Below are 19,315 nucleotides of genomic sequence, written 5' to 3'. Positions count from 1 at the left end.
CAACACCAGCCTCAATTTTAAATGGTTGCCTGAAATCATTTTGAAAAAAGGACAATATCGTAAAACTTTAACTAAGTTATCAGGGAAATAAAATTTTGATTAAAAACTTACAATAAGTTATTCGGTGAAAAAAATTGTCCACATATTATTTGAGAGACAATTTAGCGAGAGAGATTAGTTCAGAGATTATATTGATTCAATTTATAAAACGACTTTAGGCAACACATGACCTAAAGTGAAGCATTAAGCCTTTCACAATTAGGGGTGTTCGCGGTGCGGTTTGGGCGGTTTTTGCGATAAAAATCACCCGAACCGCAAGAGAAAAAAGCATGCGGTTCGGTTTGGTTCGGTTGACTTTTAGAAATAAAACCAAACCAAACCAAACCAAATCAATGCGGTTTGGGTTGGTTCGGTTGGTTCGATTTTTTATAATATTTTTATTGAGCCATATATACTCCTATAAATAACGACATAACTTTGTGTTTAGTCATTCATACATTACTAAATAACATCAAAATTCATCATATTTAGACAAAAACGTTTCATTCAATATACAAAAAACCAGATTAGACAAAAGTGGAATAAAAGACAAATATAAATAATAGCATAAAATAATATCAAAGATATTATAATAAAACATAAAAAAAATATATGAGATGAGAGATTAGAGAAGATGAAAAAAAGAACATAAGAGATGCGAGATTGAGAAGAAAAGTGCAATAAAAACGTAATTGGAAGAGAAAATAATAACATAAAAGATAAAAAAGAAAGAACATAATAGATGACTTATTAGAGTAGAATAGGCGAGACCTACATGGAAAAGAAGATAAGAAGATGAGAAGAATGTGTGATACTACTATGAGAGATTTAAGAAGGTTGAAATTGAAACCCTGAGTGTGATTAAGAGAAAATCGTTTGTAATTGTAAGGTTAAGGCATCCTAGGTTTGAGGTTTGGGTTGGATGTGGGATAAGTGAATTTTGGGTTGTAACATAATGCAGTTTGGTTTGGTTTAGTTCGGTTTGCAAAATACAAACCGCAAACCAAACCAAACCGTGCGGTTTTATTAAAAAATGACCCAAACGAATCCGAACCAAATGCGGTTTTTTGCGGTTTTGGTTTGGTTTGGTTTGGTTTGCGGTTTTCTATTGGGTTGGTTTGGTTTTGAACACCCCTATTCACAATTCTGTCAAGATTTTTACAAACTATACCACTTTTAGCCTCGTTTTAAAGTGTTTCCTAAAGTCAAGGATTTTGAAAATAAATATTCCACCTAAAAACTTTAACCAAGTTATTCGGTAGGCCAAAACAAAACATTTTATGCAATATAAAAAACGTAGTCTATGGTGAACAACTATGGCCTAAAGCATTTTGCAATTTTTATTCAAACAACGCCAGCCTCAGTTTTAAATGGTTGCCTGAAATCATTTTGAAAAAAGGACAATATCGTAAAACTTTAACTAAGTTATCAGGGGAATAAAATTTTGATTAAAAACTTACAATAAGTTATTCGGTGAAAAAAATTGATAAAAAATATCATAAAAATAATCCGATGAATACCGGAGTATTTGATTGCAAGTTATTTAGAAAAAAGTATTTACGTACCAAAATTCTATAAGAGACGTTTTCAGCGTAGGGGTATGAAATTTTTCATTTTGAAAAATAATAAATAATAAATAAAAAAAGATATAATTGAAATATTTAAAAATATATAGAATGGGGTATGAGGCAAAGTTTTTCTCATTCAATTAAGTTGAATCCAATTTCCTATTGGGCTTAGGTCCATAATCTATATAAATTAGATTTTTGTTTTTAATGGCTTTTTTGTTCGAGTAGTGGATTATTTGATTATTATATCTACTTATGTATCTAAGAGCCTAATTGTTAATAGTCCTTAAGATTTTGTACACTTTGTCACCCAATAACTCTAGACGAGTTATATCATTCTCCAATTGTCTTGCTTCAACATCGTTGGCGTTACCTTTGTCCACCCTCTATTGTTCTCGCTCTGATTCTCATTTGCCGTACAACTCGATTCCTCGTTATCGTTCTACTTCTCACCTTAATTAACATCATTATTGATTATTTCGTTATTTCCAAACCTAGTTCAACTTACCCTCTTTCTATCAATCATCTCCACTATACTTTTGTAGTCAGTTTTTATCTCCAGATCCCGAACTTTCACCTTCTTTGCAAGAATGGCCATATTCAAGATGGCTTGGCACTCAAGAGCAATGGGGTTGTTATATCCCCCATTTATTCCAAGTCACAGTAGCAATTGTGTCACCATACTCATTTCCGATCCAAGCCATCATGTTTCACTCCCCTCTAATCACCAAATTCACATCGTTGTTTGCGATGATCTTCCTATTCTCCCATGTATTTTGATAGTCAAGTGTTCTTTTGTTTGCATGTTATTTAGGTTGTTGTTTATCTTCAAAGTTCTGCCCTAATGATAGTTTTTACCTTTGTTACAGCTTTGCATGTTTTATTATTTTTCTTTCGTTCTAACATCTATAGTGTGATGTGTTAAACTATAATTCCTTGTGTCGAAGCAGGTTGCTCGACAAAACAAGGAAGTGTCGAACCACCTAATGTGTTGAGTTATGTTAGTGTGTCGAAGCATGTTGCTTCATACAGGATTTCGACTTAGGCCTATTTTAGTAGTGTTAGCTATTTTGGGCTTTTATAGTTTTAGGTTTTGACTTGAGGTCCAAGTTAACCTAAATCTATAAATAGAGGGAGTAACTCTTATTCTTGTAATAAGGTGAATAGAGTATTCATAACACTTATAATTCACAGTATTTTGCAGTTGCAAAGTGAATAAGAAGTTTTTCACAGTTTGTGGGCAGAGAGAAAATCTGCAGAATTTTAATTCTTCTTCTCCTTCATCGTTCTTTACACTCTTTCTTTCTCCATTATTTTTTTCATTGTTATTGTGTGGGTGATAACAATCTTGTTCATCAAGATTGATTGAAATTCTCCATAGATTTTTGGGGGTTTTCCAATATCTGGTATCAAGAGCTCTGATTTAATCGATTCGTGGGAAGAAAATCACCATGGCAACGAATCATCCAAACGGATATTTTCCAGCAAATCTTTTGATTCTCAAGAACAACAATTATGAGAATTGGTGCAATCAGATAAAGGTTGTGTTCTGTTATCAAGATCTTTGGGATCATGTGAAGGAAGGAGTAGCAACGCTTGTAGAAGTCGCGACAGATCATGAAAAGGTTGCACATAAAGAATTGAAGAAGAAAGATTATAAAGATCTCTTTATAATCCATCAATATGTTGATGCAGATAACTTTGAAAAGGTTAGTGATGCAGATTCAGCGAAAGAAGCATCGGAAATTCTGGAGAAATCGTTTAGAAGTGCAGCGAAGGTGAAAGAGGTGAAGTTACAAACTAACAAAAGAACATATGAATTACTTCAGATGGAAGAAAATGAAAGCATAACTGATTTCTTCACTAAGGTTACGAAACTGGTGAACCAAATGAAGGTATGTGGAGAAGTGTTGACATCAAGATTTGTTGTTGGAAAGATCTTGAGGTCGTTGGCTCCAAAGTTCGACCACGTGGTAGTAGCCATAGAAGAGTCAAAAGATTTATCAAAACTGACAAAGGAAAAGCTTCAAGGGACGCTTGAATCTCATGAACAAAGAATGGCTGAAAGAGTTGCAGGAAAGTCGAAGAGTGATATGGCTTTGCAGGCTCAATCAGCAAAAGAAAGAAAAGGAAAAGGTAGCTGGAATGACAACAAAGGTAGAGGAGGTCACAAAAATTTGACTGGTCTAAGTCAACAAGAAGGAAACTGGTCAAATCGGAGAAAACCCTAGAACCAAGGCAATCAAAGAGATGGTGTTGCAGGTAGAGGAAGAGGTGGTGGTCAAAATCCAGACAAGAGTCACATTCAGTGTTACAATTGTCAAAGGTATGATCATTATTCTAGTGATTGTCCAGAAAAGCAGAAGAATCAAGAAGCGTATACCAAGCTGGCGAAACATGAAGAAGAAGAAACGTTGTTGATGGTTACAACAAGAGAAGAAGAGAGATTCAAGGACCAGTGGTACTTGGACTCAGGATGCTCATCACACAGGTCTGGACGAAAAGATTGGTTTGTCAACATAAAACCCTCAAGGAAGAATATGGTGAAACTTGCAAATGACAACACTCCAGCAGCTGAAGGTGTTGGTGATGTTCTGATTATGAGGAAAGATGGAAAGAGGTCAGTAATTTCAAATGTGTTGTACATAGCAGGCATGAAGAGCAATTTGCTCAGCATAAGGCAGTTAGTCGAAAAGAACTACAGAGTTTCGATCGAAGACAAGATGATGAGAGTTCTCGACTCAAATGGAAGGTTGATCTTGAAGGCTCCAATGTCTCCGAATAGAACCTTCAAGATTGAGCTTAATGTGATAGAGCATAAGTGTATTGTAACAACAACCAATAGATATGAATGGATATGGTATTATAGACTTGGTCATATCAATTTCAAAGACATCGGAGATTTGAAGAGAAGAAATATGGTTTCAGGATTACCAGAAATCTACATTCCAAACGAAGTGTGTGAAGAATGTGTGCAGGCGAAGCATCATAAGAACAACTTTAGTAAGGATACAAGAAGCAGGTCGAAGGCAATTCTTGAAGTCATATACTCTGATGTATGTGGTCCTCTCTAGGTGGATTCGATTGGAGGTAACAAATACTTAATACATTCATAGATGACTTCAGTCGAAGACTGTGGTCTTACCTGATCAAGAAGAAAAGTGAAGTGATCGAGGCATTTTCCAAGTTTAAATTTATGGTCGAAAGATAGAGCGGTCGAAAGATCAAGATTTTGAGGACTGATGGTGATGGAGAATATGTGTCAAAAGATTTCGATGCATTATGTGTGAAAGAAGGGATTATGCATGCGGTGGTGCCACCCTACACTCCACAACAGAATAGAGTCGCAGAAAAGAAGAATAGAACCATCATGAATATGGTTAGAAGTATGTTAAAAGGCAAACATCTACCCAAAGAATTATGGGGAGAAGTTGTGTCGACTGCGACATATATCCTGAACAGATGTCTGACAAAGAAGCTAGAAGGAATCACGCCAGAAGAATGTTGGTATGGTGTCAAGCCTAGCTTGAGTCATCTGAGGATGTTTGGATCTATAACACATAGACATGTGCCAGATCAGTTGAGAAGAAAACTTGATGACAAGTCGATTCAGATGATCTTGATAGGATATCATTCGACTGGAGGATACAAGTTGTTCGACCCAGTGAATAAGCAAGTGGTGATCAGCAGGGACGTGGTCATATATGAGCTTAAGGAGTGGGATTGGACTGAGAATGTCAAGATAGATTTAGTGAGAATCTTTTACGATGAACCAACTAGTGAATTCGAAAGAAAAGTTCGACAGGAAGAAGTCAGAGGTGAAGCAGGCCCAAGCAGACCTCAGAGAACAAGACACATGTCAGTAAGATTGCAAGAATGTGTGATTACATCAGATGATGTGGTTAATGAAGAAGGTGAGCTGGTACATTATGCTTTCAACGCAAATGTCGAACATGTCAATATAGCTGAGGCATTGAAAGATTCGAAGTGGATGAAAGCAATTGACGAAGAGCTGAAGTCAGTCGAAGTCAACAACACTTGGTCACTTATTGAATTGCCCCAAGACAATAAGGCAATCAATTTGAAGTGGGTATACAAGGTGAAGTTAAATCCCAGAGGATAAGTGACTTGACACAAGGCGAGACTTATAGCGAAAAGATTTCTTCAAAAAAAAAGGAATTGACTTCAATAAGGTTTTTGCACCTGTTGCTATGATCGAAACAATCAGGTTGCTTGTTGGTCTAGCAAACATGAACAACTGGCAGATGTGTCATATGGATGTAAAATTTGCATTCCTTAATGGCCCCATTAGAAGAAGAAGTTTATATTGCACAACCATTTGGGTTTGTGAAACATGGCGAAGAAAGAAAAGTGTACAGGCTGCATAAAGCCCTGTACGGGCTTAAACAAGCTCCAAGAGCTTGGAACAAGAAGATAGATGGATTTCTAAGGGAGAAGGAATTTGTGAAGTGCAAATATGAACATGGAGTATATGTAAGAAGAAGCAAGAATGAATTACTTATACTATGCCTCTATGTCTATGACATGTTGATAATAGGTAGTTGCAAGAAGGAGATCGAAGACTTCAAAGGTGATTTAAACAAGGAATTCGAAATGTCAAATTCAGGTGACATTTCATATTTCCTTGGCATCGAATTCTACAAGAGTGATAAAGGTTTGATGATGCATCAAATAAGGTATACATGCAAAATACTCAAGAGATTTGAGATGCAAGATTGCAACCTAACTTGGACTCCAATTGAGCCTAGATTACAACTGTCGAAAGATTCAGATGAAGATGATGTCGACCGAACCCAATATATAAGACTTATTGGATCACTTAGATACCTTTGTCACACAAGGCCTGACTTAGCATACAATGTAGGTATGGTGAGTAGGTTCATGCAGAAGCCAAAGGTATCACATATAGCAGCGACGAAGAGGATACTAAGGTATCTGAAAGGAACTGTCGACTATGGAATTTTGTTTCCTGCAGTTGATGAAGGAAAAGAATGCAAATTAGTGGGATACACCGACTCAAGCTGGTGTAGTGATACTGAGGATCGAAAATCCACAACTGGTTGTGTGTTTATGCTAGGCGGTGCACTAGTTGCTTGGAGTTCGAGAAAAGAGACAGTAGTGGCATTATTATCGTGCGAAGCAGAATACATAGTTGATTCTCTTTATGCATCTTAAGCAACGTGGATGGTGAATTTGGTCGAAGAGATAACAGTGAAGAGTCATAGAGCAATTACCATGAAGATCGACAGCATGTCAACTATCAATCTGGCAAAGAATCCGATAGCACATGGCCAAAGCAAGCACGTCGAGATGAGGTTCCATTTTCTTCGAGAGCAGGTAGCAGATGGGAAGATGAATTTGGAACACTGCATAACTGAGAATCAGATTGCAGATATCATGACAAAGGGAGTGCAGGTCAAAGTGTGCAGAAGATTAAGAGCTATGATGAATGTAGAGAGCTTAGACACAATGAATTAGGTGTTGTGTTGAATTTTAATTCCTTATGTCGAAGCAGGTTGCTCGATAAAACAAGAAAGTGTCGAACCACCTAGTGTGTTGAGTTGTGTTAGTGTGTCGAAGTGTTGAAGCATGTTGCTTCACACAAGATTTCGACTTAGGCCTATTTTAGTAGTGTTAGTTATTTTGGGCTTTTATAGTTTTGAGTTTTGGTTTGAGGTCCAAGTTAACCTAAATCTATAAATAGAGGGAGTAACCCTTATTCTTGTAATAAGGTGAATGGAGTATTCATAACACTTGTAATTCACAGTATTTTACAATTGCAAAGTGAATAAGAAGTTTTCCACTGTTTGTGGGTAAAGAGAAAATCTGCAGAATTTTAATTCTTCTTCTCCTTCATCGTTCTTTACACACTTTCTTTCTTGATTGTTATTTTTTTTCATTGCTATTGTGTGGATGATAACAATCTTGTTCATCAAGATTGATTGAAATTCTCCATAGATTTTTGGGGGTTTTCAACATGATGATGGTTCATATCCACTTTGACAGTTTTTCTTTTAGCTTTCAAGATATGGTCCCATCGTTGTTGCATGTCTTTTTCCCAAGTACAACTCTTGCTTTGATCTCTTTTCATTTTAATGATTTGCTTATGGTGATTTTTTCCTTCGTAATGATTATTATTCTTTTTATCCTTATTGTTCCTATGAGAGGTATCCATCTGTTGCTGGTTAGTTTCTTGCTTATTGCTCTTGAGAGTTATTTTCTACTTCAAGACATTGCAATATATTTCTCCCCTATACCAGGTAATAACCCTTGTTTGGTATGTGTCTCTTTGATTTCCTTGCACCCTGTTGTTGTTTCTATCCTCATTTAGTACGTTCTTATAATTGTAGTTGTTGATTCTCACTATCACTTCTTTATTCTGCTCTCCATCTTTAGGTATGTGGTAATTGTTGTTCCAATTTTTATTCCTCGCCTCCATTTTATTTCTACCCTTGACTTTTATAACTTGATTTTTTTGTTATTATGCTCCTTTTTGATAAGAAACTCTCTTCTAAGTTGTAGGTCTGACCTTCATTGAAATTGATCTGCTTGGGCTTGAGATTGGAGCAATCTTATGCAATGTTAGCACGTTGGAACTCATTAGCATTGCATAAATTTTTCTTCAGGTTGATGTCTTCCTTTCTATTCTCTTTTGTCATACGTTTCTGATTATTGTCCTTCTCTTTCACATGCTTGTGATGATGATTGTATTTTTTATTTATCGTGTCCCATTGAGGAGTGTGATTATGGTTGGTATGATTATTTTCCTGCCTAGAGTGCTCATTATGATTGCTTTTAGTCTTGTTTTTGTCTTTAGAGGTCTGATTATAGCTAGACTGAGTATGATTATTTATATAACTATTGTTTCATGATATTGGGCTATATCCTTACTTCTTTGGTCGATCTCATCATCTATATTGATATGATTAATATATATATATATATATATATATATATATATATATATTATATATATATATATATATATAATATAATATATATATATATATATTATAGTTTTCTCTATGGTTATCTCTTTTTCTTCAAAAATGTATTTGTTTCTAGCCCACCAAACGCAATATAATATGTTGTTGGTTGTCATTTCTTTGTTGTTTATAGTATCCCATAACCATTATATCATCCCCTCTTGAGGTTCTCGCAGATCCAAAACATAATTTTGCAATCCAATAAAGTTCCTTTAATACGTGATCAATAGTCTCCTATGCTTGAGACATATAAGACATAATATAGGATATCTAACACCTTTTTCATCTAAATCACTTATGTCTGGAATAGTTAAGTTAAGAATTCAGACCTTGGATTTTTGGTTGACATTTAATTTTCTAGAATTTCTTCCAAAATCTTTGCTCAATATAATTTGAAATTTCATTTTTGTTCATATTCTCCATATTTTGGAACCAATGAGACCATGTCTTGACAGAATGATTCCCCTTATTATCACCCGTTAACATAATAACAACATCCTCCTCTATATTACCAAAATGGATTTGGAGAATTCTATCTATGTCATGTTGGTTGAAAGTCCTTTCAAGTAAGGGAATATTTCATTTTTGGCTTTCTATATCAATTAGGTCCCTAAACTAAAACACATTGGAATCAATTAGGTCTCGATGTTGATCCTTAAATCCTTTTTATAAATGAAAGGTATTTTGTATTGACGATGCAAAACAATGTTTCGTTCGCTTGAACGTGTGAGTAAACTTGCGATGTTGCCCACGAATGTTGATTTGTAAATCCATTCGTTTGTGATGCAAACGTCTCTTTCTCCACCTGTTTTGGATAGTCCAACAATATTTTTGTCGATTGATACAAAGTAGTTTTCACTAAAATCGACCAACAAACAAACATTTTCTATCCATAACTACGTAAGCCTTGAGTTCTCTATTGCACCCGGAGATACGTAAGAGTAGGATTTATAAATCTTGTCAGTCCCATTAATAAAAAAACTTAGGTTTAGTCCCCTTCGTTGCCAAAAATCCAAAAATATTTCCTCTTTTCTCTTAGTCATATTCTTCTTTTTCCCTTAATAACTCGAGAAGCCTAACATTTATAAACTAACACTAACGCACACAATTAACCTAATGGTTCCCATTGAGTAAAATGGACGTGAGGGGTGTTAATACCTTCCCGTTGCATAATCGACTCCCGAACCCTGATTTGGTTGCGACGACCAGTATCATTGTCGTTCTTTTTTGGGCTTTATCAATATTTTCCCTTTACTTTTTAGGAATAAATAAAGTTCGGTGGCGACTCTGTTCATTCCATAATTGCGAGCGTGCGACTTCTCTTTGCTAAGTCGTGTTCTCATTTTTTTGAGGTGCGACAAACAGGACCCAGTTCTCCAACATTATAGTCATTGGCTTTTATCAAGAATTAGGATTTCAAACATAGTTTGTATCTATTATCCACATGCATGCAAATGGACAAGTTGAGTCAACAAACAAAGTAATCTTGGAGGGACTCAAGAAGAAACTTGACAACGCCAAAGGCTTATGGGTAGAACTGTTCCATGAAATATTATGGTCATATCATACCACCCTTCACTCTACTACCAAGTAAACTTCATTCACCATAGTGTATGAGACATATGTTATGTTGCCTGTGGAGATTTACATGCCCTCATGGTGACGCTCTTAATTCAGTCAGAAGGTAAACAAAGCAGGTATGAAATATGCTACAAATCTAGTTGACGAGTTAAGAGAAGTCGCCCACAATCAAGAATTTGTCGTCAAGCATAAAGTCTCTAGAAGGTACAACTCCAAAGTTATGCCAAGGGAAATGCGAGAAGGTGACCTGGTCTCAAGGCAAGTGATTTTACCCACACAGTAGGAAAAACTGCAACCCAATTGGGAAGGATCATATCGCATACTCCAAAAGCTCCCTCATGGAGCCTACAAACTGCAAGAATTGAATGGAAGACTTGTACATTGAACTTGGAACTCCATTCGTCTTAAATATGACTATAGTTAGATTATTTGAAATTTTTAGACGGCATATTGTCCGCCTATGTATGAATCTTATCTTGCCACTTTAATACATGTTTTAGTCTCGTAACTTAAATTAATATTCTGCTTTAATCTCTTAACTAAAAATGTTGCAAATTACTCCCTTAACTTCACTTATCTTATTCTATTTGGTCTCTTCAATAACCATACACACTTTAAACATCATAATTCTCCCAAAAATTTTAAAATCAGAATAGACAACAAAAATTATAAACTCTTAGATCATCTTAATGAAGAAAAATGCTATGAATAATACCTTTTTTTTAGTCAATATATCTTCAGAACTAATGATTTTCAGAACTAAATGAATGAAATGATTTGACAAAACAGAAACACCGTAACCTTTTAGTTTAAACCTGTTATGAACAAATCATCATATTATCACTATGTTTTGTTAATTCATAAAACATCGTTGCAAATATTTACATAATTGTATATTATTTGATGAGTGAAGAATTGTTGACACATGTGTAAACTTTGATTTGACATTAAATATTATACATTGATTTTGTTTAATCTAATGATTTAATTTGGATTTAATTAAAATACACTGAAAATATAAAAGAATTTTATAACGTCAATTAATTTTAACAGTTGAATATTAAAATAAGTTTGATTTTTATTTAAATTATCTTTTCTTTATTCCCTTTAGTTTCTCATTCTCCTTCAAACATATATTTTCTTTAATATTTAAAATATCTTATAATATTTTAAAAGTTATTCAAATTTTGAATAAAATTTATGACTACATAATTTAAATATTTTATAATAATTTAAATATTTTTCAAAATTAGATAAGAATTCTCGACAACTAAATTAATTATGGTATACAGTGTATAAGTGATTATTAGTATATGATTATTGAAATAGATTGAAAAATCTTAAATAAAAATCACTAATAATTATTCTAAATAGATTGAAAATTTTATTTAAAAAAATCACTTACAATTATTCTAAATAGATTGAAAAATTTATTTAAAAAAACACTTACGCTAAATAGATGAAAAATTCCATATAAAAAAGTCACTTATATAATTATAATTATTCTCAAACCCAATTTTTTTATTTTTAATATATATTGAAAGAGACAAACAAAATCTTTTTGTCATGTGCCATTTTAAATAAGCAAATATATACCTTAGATTATGTAACTGTATCACAAAAGAGAAATTGTGCTTTTGTGTATTCCACAAAAACTCAGCATTTTTCACTATATTCGTAGCTTGTAAGGGAATAATAAGAAAGTTATTCACAAAGTTGTGACATGATTCACTGTATAACAACAACGAGCGTTCACTTTTCTTACTCTTATACATCACTGACAGTCTTGAGCTCTTGCATAATCTTCCAGGTTTTTCATTGCCTGTAACACACTTCAACAAGTTCAATTTTTATATGTTATCTGTCACGAATCTATTGTAGCTCATATGATGAAAAAGAGAAACCCGATCTTCCATCATTCGTGGCTTTCAACTCAAGCTTCTGAAATGGGCTGCAAAGGATTCATGAGTTTTAGACATATATGCAAGTCGTACGAATCTCAATTTGATATTAAACTGAACTCAATCATTACGAATCAGAAGAGGAAGCCACCTGCTATTTGGATCGTAGTAGAACCCGCTGATAGAGCCATCGCTGCACGAGAAACAAACATAGTAAAATCCAGCTATAGTTAACCCACAGTCAGTTCCGACATTCACGAAGTATTGCTCCTTCCATCTCTGAAATGAAAAACTTAATGCAAATGTCAGTGTTTTCATTTCAAATGCTATGAATTTTTTCATTTTATATTGATGATCAATTTACCATGAATATGTAGGGATAGTTGCTTAGGTCCATAGATTTGCCACCATCTACCTCTACTTGGCTCTACAAAAATGTAGTACATTAGAAACACTACATATATGATGCATCATCTTACACATGACACCAAAGTCGAGGTTGCTACCAATAGAGGGGAAAACGATGGAAATTTAGTCCAGTGCCTTATATCATCTTCTGGTCTGAAAAATGAAGAAAAAAGAAACAAACTAAAAAAAGTCATCAAAACATAAAAACTTCATGCTTGATTTAATTGTTAGTTATTGCATAATAACATACGCTGCCTCCCATTTTCCGGTGAAGAAAGTATAATTTCTTGCATCAACAATCTCCCCTTCCCAGAATGTTACTACCTGGTAAAAATCATTAGAGAAGTGAATGTCAATAACCACTTTTCTTTCTTTTTAGAGAAGTGAATGTCAAAAACCTCCAAAATTAACATGCCAATGCATATAATTCAAAAAACTAGTTAGTTCTTGTTAGAGAAAAATGTTTTCTTTTCTGTTTTCCTATATAAGAAATATGAACTAGAGAGAGATTCCTTACGGGTGTGTCTGCCATTGGAACATTAAGAGCTTCCATGGTGCCACATAGATATCCATGCTCAAGATCGCATCCTTGTAAACGGACATTTACCCTCCATGCTTCGTCTTTTTGTAAGCTTGAAACATTCTGAGTCCCAGAAAAGGCCTGAAAGTGTAAAACAAGTAAATAAACTACTACTTGAAGTTTGAACATATAACAAGATACTATACTAGCTGAAAGACAAAAAAGATGTTAAATGTAATTCAGAGGTTTAAAAGCTAAAGTTGAAACCAACAACCTACACACATATCGGATACATATAAGGCACAGGTGCACATAAAATACATTTATACGACAATATGAGTTTCTCTGTTTTTTCACTTTTCCCTTCAAATCATGGAGCGGCTTGGGTACAAGCCAAGACTAGTTCGAAATCAATGTTGTCAATCACGGTGGGAAAATAGCAGTTCATTCAAATTCAGTTGCACAACAGAGCGGTAGCGGCGCTTAGCAGCTATTTGACAACATATTGTACTAAATAGCATATAGCAAAACAATATCAACTAGTTCTAACTCTACTAACTCTACTACGGTATAAGGCTATAGAGTTGTTCTAGACGCTACTCCCTCTGGTCCTTATAAGAGAAATTTCACTTTTTAGATTCATGGAATGATTGAAGTATTTGGTCTATATATGGACTAGATACATTAATTATTAAATGAATCTAAAAAGTGGATTTTCTCTTATAATAAGGACCGGAGGGAGTATTAAACAACATTGTTGCAAAATGAAAGTATTTTGTGCCCAAATCAATACAATCTATCTCATGCTTCAAATCTCACCCAACCCAGATTTTGGCTATACAGCAACTGGCTGAGTTTCCAGAAACTTCAGATTCCTTGTATTTGTGTCAGCTCCCTAATGTTTGGATTGGCTACAAGATTGTAAGAATCATGATGAACCACTACAATTCAAGAGAACTTTTACAGAATCACAGTGCCACCGTGATTTTGACATAAAAAAAAAACTCACCACTAATCCAGACATATATTGAAATAGAAACACCTCCTTGAGACCAGAGACCACAATATAGAGTCGCACTGAACAAGAACCTACTCACTCATTCCTCTATTATTCAGTCTCAAGTTGTTTGTTTGTATTGGTTTTATGATTTCATTGAAAAAAAAAGTACTCAACTATATTTCAAATTCATTAAGTGTATGTTTGGTTTCACATTCCGAACTTCATAACTGATTCTGTAGGTGTAGAATTGACTCTCATGTGTTTGGTTGCTCTCAAGTAGAATTGATTCTCCTTGAAGCTAAGATTTATAGCTTTTGAGTTTAAACTGTTCAATTCAGTTTTGCAAAAATTTATTCAACTATAAATCAATTTACCTTGAACTCACTTTATCCGGAATCAATTTTACTTAATCAATTCACTCAAAATCAATTTTATTCACCGCAGAACCAAACATAAACCTATGCTAAAATTATATTTCCATCATCAGAAACTAACAATAGTTACTTTGATCAAACCCAAAATGATTATCTCCACTAAACATTCATACAAACGCATAATTTTTCTTTTTCCCAAGAGAATCTTAAAGAAGCAAAAACTCTTAAATGTTCCATGAATTAATCACTGAAAATAAACACAGCAAGCCTAAGAACCCTAATTTCAAAAGGGTTTTTATTACTTTACCAATTGTCTCCAAGATTCAAACAAAAACACGGAAATTAATTAAGTACGTACCTGTCCAGCACATAGAAGGGTACAAGATTGGAATGAACGACGCCTTGGAGTTACAGCTAAAGATGAAGAATTAAACAAGATTTGAATACATTAAGAGTTAACGATAATGAGAATTCGAAGAAGAAGAAGAAGAAAACAGTGAAACGCGGAATGTGTATATACCAGAAACGTGAGAAGGGGTGGGAGTGTTCTCCAATACTACTCGCACAGGCATGTTGCAGAGGACACAACACTGATCGCACTCGTTTTCTGTTTTTGTTTTGAATCAAAGCCAAAAGAGAAGAGAACAAACAAACGAATTTCAATAAAATGAAGGGGAAAATACTTTTTATAATTTTTCTCAAATATTTATTTTTTATATTTTTTCTAACAAAATATAAAAAAATTTATAATAAATAAATAAATAAAAATAAAGAGTGAAGAACTAAAGTTTTTCTTCCCCAATTTGTTAGAGACATGAAATAGATTAATTTAATGGGACCAATTTTACCTTAGAAGAAGATTTTATTTAATATAAAAATTATTAGAATGATAATGCATAGGACTTCAGCGGAATATTATATTATGAGATTAATTACTATATACTGTCGGTGTAAAAAGTTTTATATCGTCGGTTCATTACCATCACCCGTTTGTATTACTTTATAGATTTTTAAAATAAAAGTCAAATTTCTTTTAATATCCAATGTCTATAATTAATTGATGGTGTAAAATCTTTTTACACTGACAGTGTATTTCAATTAATCTCTTATATTATCCATCCTTAGATTTTTAGTTTAAAAAAATTCGTGTACTCGAACACATGCTCGCGTGCGTACTTACATGTGTACCCGTATCTATGTCATATATTCATATTCGTTTAACCATATTTTTAATAAAAAAATATCCATCAATCATAATTTATCATGTCATTTTAATTTTTTAACAACATTTAAAAAAAATTAAGGGGTTATTGTTGAGTTAAAAAATAAACAAATATTTATATTAAAATACGTAAAAATGTAACAATGATGTATTTAATAAAATTGTTAGATTAGCATGTATACGTAATAATAAAATTTAAATAATCTTTAAAGATTTGGCATATAGACATTCATAAATAATGTTTTTAATAGAATTGTCACTATTTTCTCTTCATTGAAATTTTCCACCAGAGACAATCTTTTTTTATATCAAGATGCCTAAATAACACGTATAAGCTATAATTTCAACATGGTTCGTGGGAGAGGACGACCGAAGAATAAGGTTTTCTCTCTATCGCTTCGTCAATCAAATCGGAAGGATGGATTGGAAAATAGTAATGGTGAAAACAAAATGGAAACGAATGAGGAAGGCACTAAAGGTTGAAGTGAAGAATATGTGACGTTTGACAAACCCTAAATGCCTCAAATCAAAAGAAGGCTGAAGCATTTGTCGCTGAAGAACCTGAGAATAAGCTTTGGATTGATATTATCAGCAGTAACCAGATCCCTTCTAATGGTATGGCTATCGATTTCGTTGTGCCAAATATCGTTGAGGGGGAGATTGAAGTTGAAATTGAAGAATCGAATGTTGAATTAAAGGTAAAATTATAGGAATCATCCCTTATCATGTACACGTTAGGCAAAGATTTGAGCATGAACGCAGTTAAGCAATATATGATTAAGTTCTCGAATTTTATCAAATTGCCTGAAATGTATTACCATGATGATGGTTATTTCTTATTGCTATTTCACTCATTCAAAGATGAGGACACAATACTCATGAGAGATCCTTATACAATCCATAACTTACTTATGGTTTTGAAAGAATAGACTCCTGACTTCAATTTCAAAAGAGATATGTTGAGAATACTACATGTATGAGTTAAGCTACCATAACTACCTCTTTCTCTTTGGGGTGGGAAGAGTTTGGGTAAGATATGAAGTGCATTGGGGAAACCCCTTTATACTTATGAGTGTACATCAAACAAATTAAGGGTTTCTTGTCCTTGAATCTTAATGGAGATTGACATGACACAAAAGGCTAAAGAGGTGGTCACCATAAAAAACAATGAAGGCAAACTATTTGACTAACCAGTTAAGTATGAATGGAAGCCAAAGTACTATGATTTATGTCGGCAGATTGGTCATCAATGTAACATGAAGGACAAACAGAAGGTAGTCAAGTTGTGTCATATTAAACCCCTAGAGATTCCAGTGCAACGGGTTATTGAAGAAGCAACAATCTCTAGTAAATAGGTTGTACAAGTGGACACCTCCTGGAGTATGGTGAAGACGAGTTGGAAAGGAAGAGGCAAGAGTGTGACAAATGAGGAAACCCCAAAGATTGTTGATGTAGTTCCTGGTCAAAATGGATTTGAATCACTAAGGATTTTGAATGATCCTTTAGTGACCATTGACAAAGGAGCATAATCCTTTCATTGATTGTTAAGGGGCTAAATAACCCAGGAAAATGTAAAGAGCTAAGCTCTCGTATTAACAACATAAAACATGACTTGGCAATTCTAGTAGGAACAACAGTCAAACAACATAAAGTTAAAGCAATAAGAATAAAACTAGGAAAATATGGTGTTTCCTTGAAAACTACTCAAAGCATGTTAGTGGAAGAATATGGCTCATATTGGATCCTTCTAAAATCAAGATCACCTTAGTCACTTGCATAACTCAGATGATTTAGTTTGGTATCTTCTCATTGAGTGGTGACTTGAATGTTTTGTTTACTGCAATCTATGCACACAATAACTTAGAACAAAGGAAGATTCTCTGAAATGATATTGAGAGGTTACATCATAATATCCAAGGGCCATGGTTCTTAATGGGATACTTTAATAATGTCCTCAAGCCTCAAGACAAAACTGGAGGTAATGAAGTCCAAGAAGCTGAATACAATGACCTGGTTAACATGATAGAAAAAGTTGGTTTGTTTGAAAAGGGCAACATATGAGACTATTACACTTGGTCTAACAAGCAAATAAATAGCACAATCTACTCCATAATTGATAGGGTTATTAGAAATGTGGTTTGGCATTAGCAACATATTGACACAAATTTAAAAATCATGGCATGAAGTATCAAATCATCTTATTCCATGGTAATGTTATGTCTGTCATCTGAAAGAAACTTCATAGGCTGCAGCCAACTCTCATGAGATTGAGCAAGCCTATCAACAAGGCCTATTCCCAGCTAAAACTCTCATAAAATAGGTATATAAAACCAATTTTCATGCTCATGGCACCATTGAGAGCCATAAAACAAGGTTAGTGGCTCAAGGCTTCACCCAAATGGAAGGTATTAACTTCTTTGGTACTTCCCCCATATTGAAAAACTAACAGCTGTAAGACTACTACTTGCTTTATCTTCTTCTTTAATGCATTTTCATCAACTTGATGTGCATGATGATTTTCTTCATGGTGAATTGGATGAGGAGGTTTACATGGCCTTACCAAAAGGAATTACACCTTCTCATCCAAATCAAGTTTGCAAGCTTTTAAAACCCTATATGGATTGAAAAATATAGCAGACAATGGTTTGTAAAACTCTTCATTGTATTACTATCTAACAATTTCAAGAAATGTGTTGCATATCATTCATTATTTATTCATCAACTTCTCAGTTCGTTTACTGTCCTGCTCATTTATGTTAATGACCTTTTGCAGACAACAACTTAGAAATCATTGAGCACATCAAAACAACATTGTAGCATCACTTCGACATCAAAGTTCTTGGAACACTCGAGTACTTCCTTGGGATGGAAGTAGCAAGGACAAGATCAGGCATCAACATATGTCAAAGAAAATATGTGCTAGACATTTTATCTAACAATGGCCTGTTAGGATTCAAGCCTTCCACAACTCCCATGTCTAGAGACACACGACTATGATCCAATGAAGGCACACCTCTGTCAAATTCCACTCCCTACAGACAACTGGTTGACAAACTCTAAATTAAAGTGAGGGGATTTGCCCAATTGAAATACAAAAACGTAAGATGGGGATAGAGATTCATTTTAGTTTTTGTAATGAATATGGAATGAGACATCCTATTTATAGAAATTGTAGATCAATAAAAATCTTATAAACCCTATCATATAATCAAGACATGATTCGTAGATGCATCTCCGGATCTGCTCTTTTTTCTCAAAAGATAAGGATATATCTAGATATGCATCTCCAGATAATCCCCTGTCTTGTTTTTTTAAATAAATAAAAGGTGTGTCCGTAGATGTATCTCCGGATCCGCCTTTCTTTTTTCAAAAGATAAAGGTTTATCCATAGATGGATCTTCCTTCAGCTGCTAGAGTATTTTCATTTGTAAATTTTACCATGTTCTTCATTGAGGGTTTCATGTTGACAACCTAATCTTTCCTATCACTCATGTGTGATGAGCATCCTAAGTCCAAGTATCATTGGTCCTGGAATTTTTCTTCATCTCTTGTTGTGACCATCATCAACATCTCTTCTTCTTCATGCTTTGCAAACTTTGCATCACTATCGTGATTCTTTTATTTTTAAGAACAATCACTGGAGTAGTGACCATACTTCTGACAATTAAAACATTGAATGCGACTTTTTTCAATTT

General features: G+C 34.0%; 1 protein-coding gene and 1 long non-coding RNA gene across 4 annotated transcripts; one reads left to right on the top strand and one right to left on the bottom strand.

Moving 5' to 3' along the window:
- Positions 1–1,908: 1,908 nt before the first annotated feature.
- Positions 1,909–18,847, top strand: LOC127107850 (uncharacterized). Of its 3 annotated transcripts, none has more exons than XR_007795834.1 (4): positions 1,909–7,888; positions 7,979–8,024; positions 8,151–8,254; positions 18,394–18,847. It is a non-coding gene; the product is annotated as an uncharacterized LOC127107850 (long non-coding RNA). The 3 variants fall into 3 exon arrangements; XR_007795835.1 differs by lacking the exon at positions 18,394–18,847 and adding an exon at positions 9,980–10,709; XR_007795836.1 differs by lacking the exon at positions 18,394–18,847 and adding an exon at positions 9,967–10,709.
- On the bottom strand, positions 11,816–15,080 carry LOC127107849 (uncharacterized). Its single transcript, XM_051045181.1, has 8 exons — positions 14,919–15,080; positions 14,757–14,812; positions 13,022–13,165; positions 12,755–12,828; positions 12,603–12,657; positions 12,461–12,523; positions 12,248–12,375; positions 11,816–12,146 (listed from the first exon to the last, which is right to left on the bottom strand). The coding sequence occupies exons 1-8, from the start codon at positions 14,968–14,970 to the stop codon at positions 12,068–12,070; spliced, it is 651 nt and encodes a 216-aa protein (XP_050901138.1). The 5' UTR covers positions 14,971–15,080; the 3' UTR covers positions 11,816–12,067.
- Positions 18,848–19,315: the final 468 nt, after the last annotated feature.

The sequence above is a fragment of the Lathyrus oleraceus genome, chromosome 7 (genome assembly GCF_024323335.1).
Source record: "Lathyrus oleraceus cultivar Zhongwan6 chromosome 7, CAAS_Psat_ZW6_1.0, whole genome shotgun sequence".
NCBI classification, from domain to species: domain Eukaryota; kingdom Viridiplantae; phylum Streptophyta; class Magnoliopsida; order Fabales; family Fabaceae; genus Lathyrus; species Lathyrus oleraceus.
Note: the sequence above shows the minus strand (reverse complement) of the source record. Positions and strands in the feature narration are given on the sequence as shown.

Excerpts from the sequence above, each read along its gene's own strand:
- LOC127107849 (XM_051045181.1), bottom strand. The coding sequence starts at position 14,970 with ATGCCTGTGCGAGTAGTATTGGAGAACACTCCCACCCCTTCTCACGTT. Across the intron at positions 13,166-14,756 it reads CCCTTCTATGTGCTGGACAG|GCCTTTTCTGGGACTCAGAA; the intron begins GTACGTACTTAA and ends TTACACTTTCAG. Across the intron at positions 12,376-12,460 it reads ACTATCCCTACATATTCATG|AGATGGAAGGAGCAATACTT; the intron begins GTAAATTGATCA and ends TTTTCATTTCAG.